Below are 13,785 nucleotides of genomic sequence, written 5' to 3'. Positions count from 1 at the left end.
GGGGGAGGAGGGTGTGGGGAAGCCAGGCGGGAAGCGAGCGGCCAGCCGCTGAGCAGCTAGGCGGTGCCTTCGGTGTCAAACACAGAGCTACCAGGTGACCCGCAGTCCTGCTCCTGGTGGCTGCTCGGGAGACATGAAAACACACGGCCACACACACGCTTGTACGTGAATGTTTGTAGCAGTGTTACTTGTAATAGCCAAAAACTGGAAATGACCTATCAACTGGAATGCCTATCAACTGACGAATGGATAAGTGAAATGCAGTCTACGCAGACGACGGGATGTCATCAGCCGTGAAGGGGAGAGAGGCACTGACCCGTGCTACGACGCGGACAGACCTGAAAAACGTCACGCCAAGTGAATCAACTAGACACCAAGTGTTGCGTATTATGATCCCAATCGTATGAAACATCCAGAACGGGCAAGTCCGCAGAGCAAGTGAGAAAATGACCGGTAGTTTCCTGGGGCTTGGGAGATGGGGCTGTGGGGGCGGGATGGGGGCTTCTGGGTGACGAAAATGCTCTAGAGCTGGCCGTGATGGACGCACGCCCCGCGAGTCTGCTACAAGCCACCGGGCACTACAGGCGGTGATTCCCTTGGCACATGAATTACCCCCCGATGAGGCTGCTGGAGAGGGCGCAGGGCAGGGCATGGGGGGTTGGTGGGGCTCGATGGTCTCTGTGTCTCCTCCTGGCCTGAAGCTCTGAGCACCTAGAAGGCTGCTGGTCACCGGGAATCTCGGGGGACCAACGAACAGCAATGGGCCCCACAGACCAGTCAGCCCCGGGCAGGAGACTCTGGAACAAATGCTGGAGGGGTGGGGATTCTGGTCCCCAGGAGGCCCGCCGTGCAGATCAGAGGCAGCCAGCGGCCTCACTCACCAAGCATGGCGCTGGCGAGTCTGTCGGGGCCCGCCTGAGCCACCGTGCAGCAGAGCGTGCTGAAATACAGCCCGGACCCCTCCCGGATGGGGCTGAGCATCGGGGGTGGCGTGTAGGGGGGGCACTGGAATAACCCCTTCAGCAGGCGGTCCACCAGGAACACCGGAGACCTCAGGCAGCTCTGGTGGCCTCCTCCCGGGCCCGGGTCCCCGAAGGCGGAGGGGGCCGGGGGCGCGAACAGCGCCTTGGGCTGGGGACGCTTCTTCCGCTTCCTGTGTTGGCTGCTCTCCTTGCTGTCTCTCTCTTCCGTGTCTTTCTCTTGTCCCTGGAGAAGAAGAGAGCTCAGAGCCATAAGAGGCCACCTGAGGTCCCCCGCCGCATGGCTGGGTCTTCAAGGGGGCATGAGAGCGGGGAAAGGAAACTGACTGTGGCGACGGGAGGAGGTATGACCTGCGCGCCCACAGCACCAGCAAAGGAGGCTGGGCAGGGCCACCCGTCCTGAGCCAGACCCCTGCCCCTCAGCCTGGTGACACTCAAGGCTGGCGCCTCCGCACGCACTCGCACTCCACGGACAGGCCTCGACCCAGAGGGTCTGGGAAACGTGAGAGGCAGCTTCGGTTGTTAAAATGACCGGCACTCAAAGGGAGGGAGCCCAACCGAAGAGTGGGGCCCGAGGCGCAGGGTAACGGTGTGACAAAGTGAGAACCTGGTCCCTCCAAGCGACAACTGCTCCTGTGAGACGAGCAACGGGGCCCACGCTCCGCCCCAGAGCCCAGCGCGAGAGTCCCTGGGCGGACCCCTCCGGGACGGGCGAAAACATGGACGACACACTCTCACCTCCTCACACACCCTCCCCTCCCTCTGCCAGTCTCACTCCTCCTCGGCCTCTAGGCCTCAGCCCCAACACCCCCTCCTCCAGGAAGTCCTCCCTGATGCCCTCGGGCTGAGCCCTCTGGGCTCCACAGCTCCCTCTGCTCCCCAGCCCAGCCTTGCCCACTCTGAGTCCTCACTGTCTGGGGATGGGTCTGTCTACTCCACTGGTCTGGGGACCCCAGGAGGCCAGGCAGGGGCTGTCGTGGTCACCATTGCAAGCACAGGACGGGGCACAAAGGAAACTCAGTGGATGTGGAATGAATGAATGAATAAACTGAATGTGCAAACCACTCTCCCCTGGGGTCAGGATCTTTGTGGCTTTTCCCACAGCTTCCACTGGCAGATGGGGAAAATGGGGAAGGACGTGGACTGGCCAGCACCCACCTTGGCTGTGCTCCCCAGGGGCCGGTGTGCCGGAGCCACAGGCACTGACACGGAGACTTCCAAAGGGGCCGCGGCCGCGCTGTCCGAGGATTTCTTGGCTCCTGGGGGACTCTGCCCATCCCCGTCTGGCCTCGGCACCTGTCTCAGTGGCTTGCAAAACTCTGAGCCAAACACCTAAATGCAGAGAGCAGGAGAAACGGTGGGCAGGAGTGGAAGGGGGGCTCTAGCTGGTCATTCCGACCCCCCCCGAAGCCCCCACAAGCTCCCCCCAGAGGGCAGAAGACATCTCGATCCTGAGGCAAATGGCACCCCAAAGCCTGTCGGAAACCCTGAAAGCACAGAGCCTACTGCGTGGGCCCCTACCTGCTGCTCCTGCTTCGTTCGCGGGGACGGCCACTGGTCGCTGTGAAAGCACATGTGGCTGCTCAGCCCCTTCTCGGTGTAGAACATCTGGCTGCAGTTCTTGCAGATGAAAGTGCTCCTTGACTCTGCCCAGTCGCCGGGGTCCCCGTTCTGCTGGTTACTGCGGGGAGAGGGAGACGTGGCAGGAGGGACTCTGTCCCCATCGCTGACTTCTTCCGTTTGCCTTTTTCTTTTCAAAGCCTGATCCCGACAACTCTAGATGGACTCTAAGAAACGGAGACGACGCCCCAGTTCTCCAGGGCCTAGTGCAGGCCTCTTCTGGACGGAAGCACCCAGAGCTCACGCCCCCAGGGCCAGCAAGGGACCCCTGAGGGGCTGTGCTCCTCACCGTGGGGGACGGGACGGGATGGGCTCTGGAACTTACCATCCACCCGCCATGTTCTCCTCCTTCATCGGATGGGGGAGCCTGTAGATATTTCCACCCTGAAGGTAAAAATACACCTGAGCCGACATGTCAGAAATGAGGTATTGCAAGAGCTAAAGCTATAAGACGCTTAGAAGAAAACACAGGTGTAATTCTTTGTGACCTCGGATTAAATAATGGTTTCCTGGAGGACACCAACGCAAAAGACAAAGTGGACTTCATCAGAACTTGAAACCTCTGCGCTTCAAAGAATACCATCGAGAAAGTGAAAAGACGCCCGCAGGATGAGACCCAACGTTGCACGTCACTGTCTCCGATAGGGGACTTCCACTCATCACACACTAAGAACTCTCACAGCTCAACCTGAAAAATCAAACGACCCAGTCTGGAAACGGGCAAAGGATCTGAATAGACACTGAACCGAAGAGGACATACGTGTGGCCAATAAGAACACGAAAAGACGCTCAACGCCACTAGCTTTCAGAGCAATGCGGGTCAACCCTAAGGAGAGACCGCCACACCACACCCTGACTGGGACACGAACTGGACGGCAGGGGTCGGAAAGGGCGGGGGGGTGGGGAGCCGGAACCCTCACGCGCCGCGGGAGGGGCTGAGAAACGCTGCAGCCTTGGAGAGCAGCTTGGCGGTTCCCTAAATGGCGCAACAGAGTCACCGTGTGACCGGCAGTCCTCTCCTGGGTATTTCCCAAGAGAAATGAAAATGCATGTCCACACAAAAACCCACATGGAAATGCTCCTGACAGCATCAGTACTTACAGTGGCCAGGAAGTAGAAACCGCCCAGATGAACAAACGTGATGTACCCAAAGAAATATTACTCACCCAGGAAAAAGAACGAAATTCTGATCCATGCTACAAAATGCATGAACTTTGAAAATATTATGGTAAGTATAAGAAGCCAATCACAAAAGGCCATGGAGTGCGTGATTCCGATTATGTGATATGTCCAGAACAGGCAAATCCATAGAGGTAGAAGGTAGATTCATGGTCGTAGGGGGCTAGGAGGGATGGGGAGATTGGGGGTGACAACTAAGGATGTGGGGTTTCTTTTGGGGGTGAAAATGTTCTGGCAAAGAGTGGGGATGGATGCACGACCCTGTGACTACATGGAAAACCACCGGAAGGTAGGCTTTAAAATGGTAAACTGGATAGTACGTGAATATCAAAGCATTAGGGGGAAAGCTGCGGCAGGTGTAGTGTGGCCGGAAGGGTGCCGGGCCTTAGCATGTCACGGAGGGAAGGGGCAGCCTCTCTGTGCCCAGGACCTCGTGGGTACAGTGTGGGAAGGAGCTGAGCTGATGCACCAGGCTCACGGCAGGGCCCGGGGAGGCCGGACTCGGGGACCCGTGACTCACAGCCAGAGAAGACACAGAGTCCACACAGGCACGCGTACGGGAGAGGGAGCTCTGCCTTTACGGCCTCTGAAGAATTTAGGGGGCGAATCCAACAGGAGGTGAAAGGCGAAAAGAAAACAAGCGGAAACAGATTAGTGAAGAAACAGCACCACACGAAGCATCGGAAGCATCCGCGACAAGTCCGTAAAAGTCCTCGTTCTTTATCGGGGGCGGGGGCAGGGTGATGGCAGAAACCAGTTTCTCTGAACCTCCACTTGCCCCTCTGTGAAACTACATCTGAGGACCCACGGAGACTCAGTGACATGCCTGGACGACCAAGAAACGCAGAGACAAGCAACGAGCAAGGCGCCCGTCCGCCGTACGGTCACGTCCCGTGAGAGGGGACTCTGGTACCTGGATCCTGTTGAATATCGTCAGCTTGGACTTCGAGTCCCGCGGGGGGTCCACTGGAGGCCCGGCCGATGAGAAGGAGGCCATGGCTACCTGGCTGGGAGAGGCGGTGCAGCACATGTCCATTTTCACCTTCTCCTTCCGGAAGCCGGAGAAGCGCTGGGCCCTGGGGTGGCTGGAGAAGAGCCTGTAGCCTCCGCCCCGGGAGCAGGCGGGGCCCTTCTCCCCTTTCGCGGCCCCCGAAGCCGTGCCATTCTCGGCCTGGGCCTGCTTCCCGGGGGCCTGGACTCCAGATGGCTCGTCCCCACCTAACTGGGTCTGCCGTGGGCCCCCAGGGGAGAAGATGTCCCCCAGGTCCAAGGTCCCTTTCGCAGATCTCAGCTGCTTGGCCAGAGAGGTGATGTCTGGATTCCTAGGAGGGTCCAGGGACGACCCTGGGAGGGACGGCGGGGCGGGGGCCACCTTCGGTCCTCCTTTCGAGTCTCGTCTAGAGCTGCCAGGAGAGGCCTCTCTGGGGAATGTGGGCACGGCTTTCCTCCTGCGGGCTGGGGATCCCTCTGGCTCCAGGGTTCCAGGGCCAGCGTGCAGCGAGTCTACGCTGGAAGCCAGCGGTGAGGGCTGCGGAGGCCAGGGCCCCTGCAGTGGCTTCAGGGCAGCCTGCTTGCCCTCGGGCGCGGGGAGCTGGGAGGCCGCGGCTGCCACCTGGGCGTGGGAGAAGGCCCGCTGGGGCTTGGCGAACATCTGGAACACCTGCATTTGCTCGGGGCTCATCAGAGGCTCCTGTGGCTTCAGGAACAGCTGCCGGAGGAGTGGCGTGGCATCTGAGGGGAGCCCAACCGGCTTCTGGCCATCCTGGAGGCCGGGCTCCCTGGGGTTCTGCCATGGGAAGGCCTCGCAGTCAAACCTGTTCTTCTTGGAAGCCCAGGGGTCATCCTCCCCACCGGCATGTCTGGGGTCGCCCAAGGCCTCCCCGGGCACCTTCGGGAGTGGCGGAGGGAAGGGCAGGGCATCCTCCGGGCTGGGGCCTGAGCCGGGCGACGGCTCCCCCGTGGGGGAGGCGCTGCTGGGCCTGGGGCCAGACTCCGGGCCCTCCCGGCACGGTGCCGCGGGCGGCTTGTGGACCACGAACACGTTGTTCCCTTTGCTCTTGGGGCAGCCTGGCAGGTTCCGGAGCCACTGGAAGTTGTGGCTGGGTGGCTGGGAACTGGCGGGGACTGTCTGGCCCCGGAACAGAGGCAGACAGGCGGGCAGGGAGCCGCCCTCCGGCCAGCCCTCCAGGGTGGACGGGAGCTGCAGCAGCGGCGGCTCTGACTCTGCTGGCTCGGGGGCACTGTTCTCTGCTGCCCTAGAGTGGACAGTCACGAACGCATCAGTGACAGGCTCCTTCCGTGGGGGACGTGGGTCCTCAGAGACCTCAACTCCCAGGGCTCCCGGGGCCCCGGGGGTGCTCGCGGGGGTGCAGGAGGAGGACCCCGAGGAGGGCGGGCAGGGACAGGCCGTGCTCCTCCCCTCGCCGTCAGAAGGCCCCGCTGGGGCTGGGCCAGGGGATGGGATCTTCTGGTGGACGATGCTGCTCACGATGCAGCGCAGGAGGTCTCGGTTGGGCAGGAGGGAGCTGGGGGACCTGGCTTCTGGGGGCACCAGGGCCCGTGGGCCGCTGGGCGCCTCGTGGGCATGGGGGGGCTCCCCACAGGCGTCGTCCTCCGCCGGGGCCTCCCTCAGGATGCACAGGCCGTGCTGCACCTCGTAGTGCCGGCGCAGGGAGCGGTAGTCACAGTAGCTCTTGCTGCAGCCCTGCTCGATGCACACGAAGGGCTTGGTCTTCTGGTGCGTGAGCATGTGCCCGGTCCTGGAGCCACACAGGGGGGGAGGAGGGGCATCAGCGGCGCTCAGCTTGGCCTCTCGCTGAGGGGCCCCCAGCGTGCCCCACAATCCAGAGACTGCGCTCGGCTCCCGCTACGGAAGAAGCAATCTGGAAGGGGTGCCCCCTCCCTCGCCTTTAAGCAACCTCTTATCTCAGAAGAAAAAATCAGTGGAAGCCAAGCTGGGGGTCCCCAAAGCGGGTTCCCAAGCAGCCCCAGTCCTCCAGAGCTGGTCCCCAAGGCATCTGTGTAACTTTCGTGTCTCTCAGACCTACTGGCTTACAGAACAGCCTCCTGCAGCATCCCTGAGAAGCAGACACTGATGGCGGGCGACCCTCCTTTTAACAAAGGCATCTGTGCCTCACCACAGGACTCTGCTAAGGGGACAGCTACCAGGAACGCCTGCCGCAAAAATAAAGGGAAGCATTTACAGCTGTCCAATCAGCAAAAACTTTCTGGAAAACAGCCGATGTGCCTATAATTTCTGCCAAGATAAATGGATACAAACATGTACGGCCTATATCATACTTATATCCACATCGATATATTAGAAATACAACTACACGAGCAATCACACTCGAGGGCCCAGCGGTCCTACTCTGGACAGTGTCCAATAGGGCAGGTGGGTTTGGCCGATAAGTAACAGAGTCCTTCCCCAGAGGCCAACCCTCGGCCTCGCCTGAGGGAAGCAGCAGAGAAGGAATCGGGCGACCTCGTTTCTAGTCGAGAGACCCCGTTTCTAGTCTGAACTGTTATAAGTGACACGGGCGAACTCCTTCATTCTCTGGGTTGCGGTGGTGAGGGGATGAAGTCAGGGATGGATCAGTCAAGGCGTCAACAGCAGTTAGGAGCACATAAAACGCGAGAGCCTGTCAGCTCCCACTTGTGAGTCTCTTGGTTTGAGAAAAGTCTGTGGGTCCTTTCTTACCAGCTAGAAAAGCTTATCATTTCCAGGACATTAAGAACAAAACGAATCCTCCTCTCATAATGGAAGTTCATTTTTAAATCAAGAGTTAAAAAAAAATTGTTTTAAAAAAGGAGTTAGTCTACGGCCACGCCACCCTGAACGTGCCCGATCCCGTCTGATCTTGGAAGCTAAGCAGGGTCGGGCCTGTACTTGGATGGGAGACCACCAAGGAAGACCAGGTGCCGTAGGCGTTAAAAATAAATAAATGAAAATAAAAAATAAATAAAAAAGGAGTTAAAAAAGGAAAACGGGAGTTAATGCTCCATTGCCATAGAAACTGAAATTTCCAAACTCCCGCGCCCCTTGTTATCCCCATACATATTCCTCGTGGGACACAGATTCGTGCTCCTCGGGCACAGCACACACCGGGGACTCTGAATACTCCTCCACCGGTCGGCCCAGACCCCCGGGGGAAAAGCCTCGGCAGGGAGCCAGTAGGTGTCTTTAAACCACAGGGGTCCGGGCTGCAGATGGCGGCGGCCGTTTCCTCACTGGTGTGAATCTGGGGGCTCGGAAAAGTGACCCATGCAGGGCAGCCTTGGCCCTGGCCGGGGCCCTGGCGGTGTGAGAGAGCGGAGTCCTGGGCTAAGCGCAGGGGACAGTCATCTGGGGCGCGTGCAGGCGGGGAACCCGTCAGCGGTGGGGCGGGGTTGCTTGGGGTGGGGAACAGGAAGGCGCCCTTTCCCTCCCAGCCCCCCCCAGACTCCCAGCGCGGACTCCTACGTACAGGTGGTCCTGCCGCTTGAAGGCCTTGCTGCAGACTTTGCAGACGTGCTTCCGCTCCTGGCTGTGCGTCAGGTAGTGCTTGCTGAGCGAGCTGGCGCTGCTGAACACCTTCCCGCAGAGGCTGCAGTCCAGGAGCGGGTTCTGCGGGGAGGCGTGCTGCCGCTTCCCCTTCCTCGCGCTCCCAGAGGCGGCCCGGCCTCCGTCGTCAGCCTCTTTGGGCACCTTAAGCGCGCCCAGCCCCAGGTCTAAACAGAGGAGAAAGCGCAGGTTATGGACACCTGGGGAAGTGAAAGCACCTGCAACTCAGAACCACCGCAGACTTGCGGAGAGCAGGCGCGTGCTCTCTGCAGCGTCGGCAGCTTCGCCAGCAGAGAAAGCAGGGCCGGGGCGGGCCGGGGAGAGAAGGGCCCCCGGCCAGGCCGCGCAGGCAGGAGGAGCCCAGCCTTGGTGCCGCGTTCCCACGGCAGCCGTCTGAAGCTCTCCCGGGGGGCAGAGGGGCCGGGACAGGCGGGGCTTTGTGACTCTGACGTCAACGGCACTCTTGGAATGGCAATCCAGAATATATATATGTACTTTAAAACCTTAGAAAAGCGGACAGCCTTTCTCCCAGCCAGTTCTACCGCTGGGCTTTAAAAGTAAGGACAGGAACGCAGATTCGCCCAGAGTCGGCGGGGAGGGAGTGGACGCAGCCCCGCTGTCCCTGCTGAATGGTCAGAAACCTCCCGACGTCACACAGGAGGGTGCACAGGTGACTTACCACGTTACGGTTTAGATGGTCTATGACATGAGCGTTTGTGATAAAACTTGAAAAGTATTTGCTGACATGAAAAGATGCTCACACCACACTGAGAAAAAAGCAGCCTGTTGCAAAACAGAACTGTGCTAGTCTTAGAGAATGAAAAAGAACTTCATTTGGAAAACAGACAGAATGGGCTGGTAGGGTTACGGGTTGTTTTTATCTTCGTCTTCTTGTGTGCGTGTATTTTCCACGTTTCCCGTTTCCCGCGGGTCAAATGATGAAAGCTATATTGTGAACTCGTCAACGGAGGAAGAGGTGAAGGGACTGGGAAGGTTCAGGTGTGTGTAGGCGGTGGAGGGGGGGGGCGCGGGGGACACACGCCTTCAAACATCTGCAGGGCCAGCGCACAGGGGAGGGAGCAGACTGCTTCTGTCTTGCTCTGAGGGACAGAGATGGATTCGGTGACAAAAGAGTAAAGGAGGCTGATTTCAAATCACTAGAAGGCGTGAGGGTCATGGACGGCGGGGACTCTGCGGGCTCGCCGCCATGCTCCCAACTCCTGGACTCCCCACCCTGGCACTCGTAGGCAAGGTGCTCAGTAACAGTTGAACGGATGACTCATAGGAGACTTTTCTACCCCTTAGACTGGTTCTCACAATGGATCAGGCTGCATTATGAGATGGCAAGTTTAGAAATCGCCATTGGTCCAGGATGCTGCAGAGGTGGGATCCACAAACCCAACAGGCCAGGGAATGGGGTGGCGGGGGAGAGGAACCGCACGAAAGGACCCAGATGCCAAGTCTCTGTGGCTGAGATGCAGCGTGAGAGACGCAGCAGGAAGGAATCAGACTCTTGTTCCAGCTCTGCCTTTGGCCGTGGGCCATCTGTCACTCGCCCGATCTGCATCTTCTCCACGTGAGAAATTACTGTGACAGTGGTCAATGATTCCAACAGTTTAAATGAGAACAAACAGGACTCCTTCACGGAAACTCCTGGCCTCACTAAGTTATTTTTAAAATGTTCATTAAAGCAACTGTTAAACTAGAAAATAAAATGTTATTTGAAAAATTGGCAGGAACACTGAAACAGAGGCAGAGTCCCTGGCCTGAAAGCCACTTGATCCTCCCGGAAGGCAGTCTTGTAGGACTCTAGAGCTGCATGTTCTCTGACAGGCAAACCTACTTGGAGGAATGTGTTCAAAGAATTAACCCAATAGAAAACCCCATGCGGAAAAAGTTGTTCGCAGAAACACTATAACAATCTAACGAGCAGGAATATGGTCAAACCACGTAACCGAATAACTGTTACAATCACCACTGGAGACTCTACCTTCATGTAAGCAAGTGAAATCTCTAAGTTTTAAAAACTTCGAGTAGAATTATACACTTAATACGACTCTGCTAAGCCACGTTTTCTGAGTGACTTCGCCCATGTTTTTAAAAATCATTGTGTGGGAGCCGGGCTAGGGATTTTTCTTGTTATAACTTTTCATAGTTTCGTTTAATAAACATATATATTACTTTTCTAATTAAAAAAAAATAATATAAGCATATGCATTTCCATGGACCCGAATTTAAGTTAGAGGAGTGTAAAGGGTTAAAGGTTAATGTTTAGTGGATTCCTTTTTTAAAAAATAAGATTAAAAACTTCAAGTTTAAAACAAATTAGGAAAAGTCGAATTGATGATTTGTAACATTTGAGCGGTGGGGTGTACAGACTCCTGTGAAAATCTGGTGAAAGCTACAATTTTTCTGCCCAGTAAAACGTACCCCTATCTGCACGACCAGCATTTTCCAGGTAATTTCCGTGGCCTGGATGAGACCCAGAATCACTATACCCACAGGCCTGGCCCAGTGCCTACAACACTGCAGATGCCCGAGGAATCTAGGATTTCATGTTTAGCCACTGTTCCCGCACGGCGACCAGGTGAAAGCCCTGTCTGCCACACCCCGTGTGGAGGGGGCCTCAGGTTTCATGGTGGCCAAGGACAGCCCTTGAGTTACTTACTCCAACCAGCATCATATCTGTTTTGCAGGGCAGCTTCAGAGCAGCCCTCTGCACACGAGCTGCGGCCACAAGTACCAAAGACCTTCAGCCCGGCCGACCCCGCCAGGTGACCTGCCCAGGGACCTAGCAAGAGGGTCGAAAACAGAAACTGGACGTATCTTGTGGGGGAAGCCTGAAGGCGAAAGGGGGTCTAACCAGGGTCTCTAGCGATTCCCACAGTCCCCGCTTCGCTCCTCCCCTGCTGAAGAGAAAGATTTAGAACTGAATCGATGGACCAGCTGAAACTGGTTCTAACAGTATGGGTGGAAACAACTGTTATCGCGCTCCAGTGCTTGGCCGTCTACAAAGTGCTTTCACGTTCATCTCTTCTTTAGCCTCTTACTGCTCTTACTCTGGGCTGGGGGTTGGGGAGACAGGGGGGGATTATCATCGCCCGACTTTACGGATGAGGACACATTCTGGAAATGTGAAGAGCCTCGGCGATGCGGTGATGGATGGAACAGTCCCCCAGGAACCCGAAGGTCTGCTCGCGCCATGCGGGAGGACAGGACGAATCCCCAACACCCCAGTTTGTCGACATTACTCCCCGACATCAGGGTTCTGTCTCCTTGACTAGGAACTTGAGAACGATTCCCAAGGAGGAAAAAAGTAACTGTCCCCTATTTACCTGTAGAAGAGACGTTTTCCTAACCGATCCACACAGAAGCGACCCCTAGCTGCCGCCCGGCCCTCGGGCCCCGGGGGACCGCCTCACCTTGCAAGGATGTCTGAGACTCCGGGTCGGCATATTCCTCCAGCAGCTTCGCGGAGTCGCCGTCCTTCCCCGAGTACAGGGACAGGGCGTCCAAGTTGTCCTCCAGCACCTCACTGGGCACCTCGGGCGTTGGGAGACTGGAGTCCAGGTCCAAGCCACTCAGGCCGGCATAGAGCAGGTCTCGCGTGCTGGGACCCAGATCCCGGTTGAGGGTGTCACTGCAGTTGAGTCCCTGGCTCTCGGAAAACGAAGGGAGATGCATCTCTGACGGAAGGGCACCCTCGTCCCCAAGGCCGTACTGGTCCATGGCTCTCTGCTGCCCGGTCCTGGCCAAGAGCCACTCCCCAGACGAGCGAAGCTGCCTACGGAGCTGGGTGCTGGGACGGCCCTTGGTAGCGTCTAATTCCTGAAAACGGACAAAGAGAAATCAACATCATAAGATGGTGACACGGCGTGGCGGACAGATCAGGGACTTGCAATTCAATCAGACCTGTATATGCGTCTGTTCTCTGCCTCTTAACAGCCATGCGACCCCGGGCAAGTCACTTAGGTTCCATGAGCCCAGTTTCATCTGTAAATTGGGCATAAGAGTAATTCTATCATAAGGTAGCTGTAAGGAGTAAGTGACACGGTGGACTGAACTAATCTCTTTCTCCAGGTATAAATACAATATAATATCCGAACTGTCCAGTTTTTCAACAAAAAAGGCTTCTCTCACTAAGCGCAGCATTTTCGAGGCGCAGCCACGGCAGGGCGCGTGCCATCACCTCGCCCCTTCTCGTGGTCGAACAGCGTTGGGCTGTCTGGCTGCACCCCATCTTCCTCATCCATGCATCTGTTGACGGGCATTTGGTTGTTTCCATTTTTTGGCTATTATGAATAATTCTGTCCACAGCTGGACATGTACTCAATGCCGATGACTCCCTGACAGCGCATCTAGTGGCTCCCAGAACAACCGGCGTTTGGGCCTAGACTCCTGGGCGGGCAGTTCTCGCTGTTTTTCAGCGTTTCGTGTCGAGAGGTAAGGGACAGCTGCACCCTCGTCTCGCCCTGTGCCTGCGTGTCTGCGTGCGGAGCCCACTGGGGGAGCTCAAACGAGAGGCTGAATACAGGTCCGCGATCCTGTACCGCAGCTCGGACCCGAGCGAGTTTCAGAGTTCAGAATCTGGTAGGTTTAGAAGCGTAAATCCCCGCATACGCCATATTTTAAGTCACCCCGATTATTTCTGCATCGACATCTGTGACTACGCAGGGTCAGAGGAGAAAATAAAGACTAAAAGGAGCGACGCGTGAGTTCAGGTCTGGCCGCCACGCAAAGTTTGAGGTGCCTTGACATTCTCCGAGATTTGGAGGTTTCTACATTGCAAAGAAGGGAGTGTGGGCTGTACAAGCTGATATTTTGAGGCAAAAAGAATTTCTCCGTCAATTCTAAAGTTTCTTCCACGGTGCTGCTCTAAACTGCTTTTGGTACTCCGGGGGCAAAGAACCCATTTCTTCATCTCCCAGTGACCAAAACGAGCTAACAACACGTAAAGCATTATTTAAAATAAGTAAGAAGCGGTATTCTGTAAAATAAAACGCTGAGCATCTTCTCCTTGTCACGTATCACACCGAGAATGCCATTTGCACTAATTGACCGGAGCATGGTGGCCACCCAGAGGTCATTTCCACTGCCACTTCCGTCTCGTAGAGGAGGAGAGGGATTCAGAGGCCATTTGTTCGAAGCCGCATACCTGACGAGTAGTTGGGCCTGATCTTAAACCCAGATATTCGGAGCCTAGAGCTGGTGTTCTTACCTACTGCACAATACCGACGGCCTATCAACCGCACCGCAGACTGCAGCACTGCGCCAATGAAACCGGAAGACAGGAAAAGGTGCTGGGAGGTGAGACAGTCTCTGGATTCCCCAGTGCCCACCCACCTGTTCCTCCCACAGTCTGGAGAATGCACTGGTCTGGTGACGGCTCAGGCGGGCCAGCCAGGAGTCTGCAGGCCCTTCCCACATTTACATCCTTTTCCAGATAGTAGAGCGAACTCCCCC

At 56.8% G+C, this 13,785-nt stretch overlaps 1 protein-coding gene and 1 pseudogene across 1 annotated transcript in view; one reads left to right on the top strand and one right to left on the bottom strand.

Moving 5' to 3' along the window:
* The window catches only part of ZNF541 (zinc finger protein 541), a 24,768-nt gene extending 12,717 nt beyond the window's left edge, over positions 1-12,051 (bottom strand). The window contains exons 1-7 of the mRNA XM_006905073.1: positions 11,745-12,051; positions 8,246-8,489; positions 4,693-6,538; positions 2,926-2,984; positions 2,502-2,661; positions 2,139-2,312; positions 882-1,206 (exon numbers count right to left, since the gene is read on the bottom strand). Coding sequence (XP_006905135.1) covers positions 882-1,206; positions 2,139-2,312; positions 2,502-2,661; positions 2,926-2,984; positions 4,693-6,538; positions 8,246-8,489; positions 11,745-12,051 — 3,115 coding nt within the window. The remainder of the gene's footprint in view (positions 1-881; positions 1,207-2,138; positions 2,313-2,501; positions 2,662-2,925; positions 2,985-4,692; positions 6,539-8,245; positions 8,490-11,744) is intronic.
* On the top strand, positions 7,596-7,709 carry LOC112482167 (annotated as a pseudogene).
* Positions 12,052-13,785: the final 1,734 nt, after the last annotated feature.

The sequence above is a fragment of the Pteropus alecto genome, unplaced genomic scaffold (assembly GCF_000325575.1).
Source record: "Pteropus alecto unplaced genomic scaffold, ASM32557v1 scaffold41, whole genome shotgun sequence".
Lineage (NCBI taxonomy): Eukaryota > Metazoa > Chordata > Mammalia > Chiroptera > Pteropodidae > Pteropus > Pteropus alecto.
The sequence above is the reverse complement of the archived record's forward strand: the minus strand, read 5'-3'. Positions and strand labels throughout refer to the sequence as shown.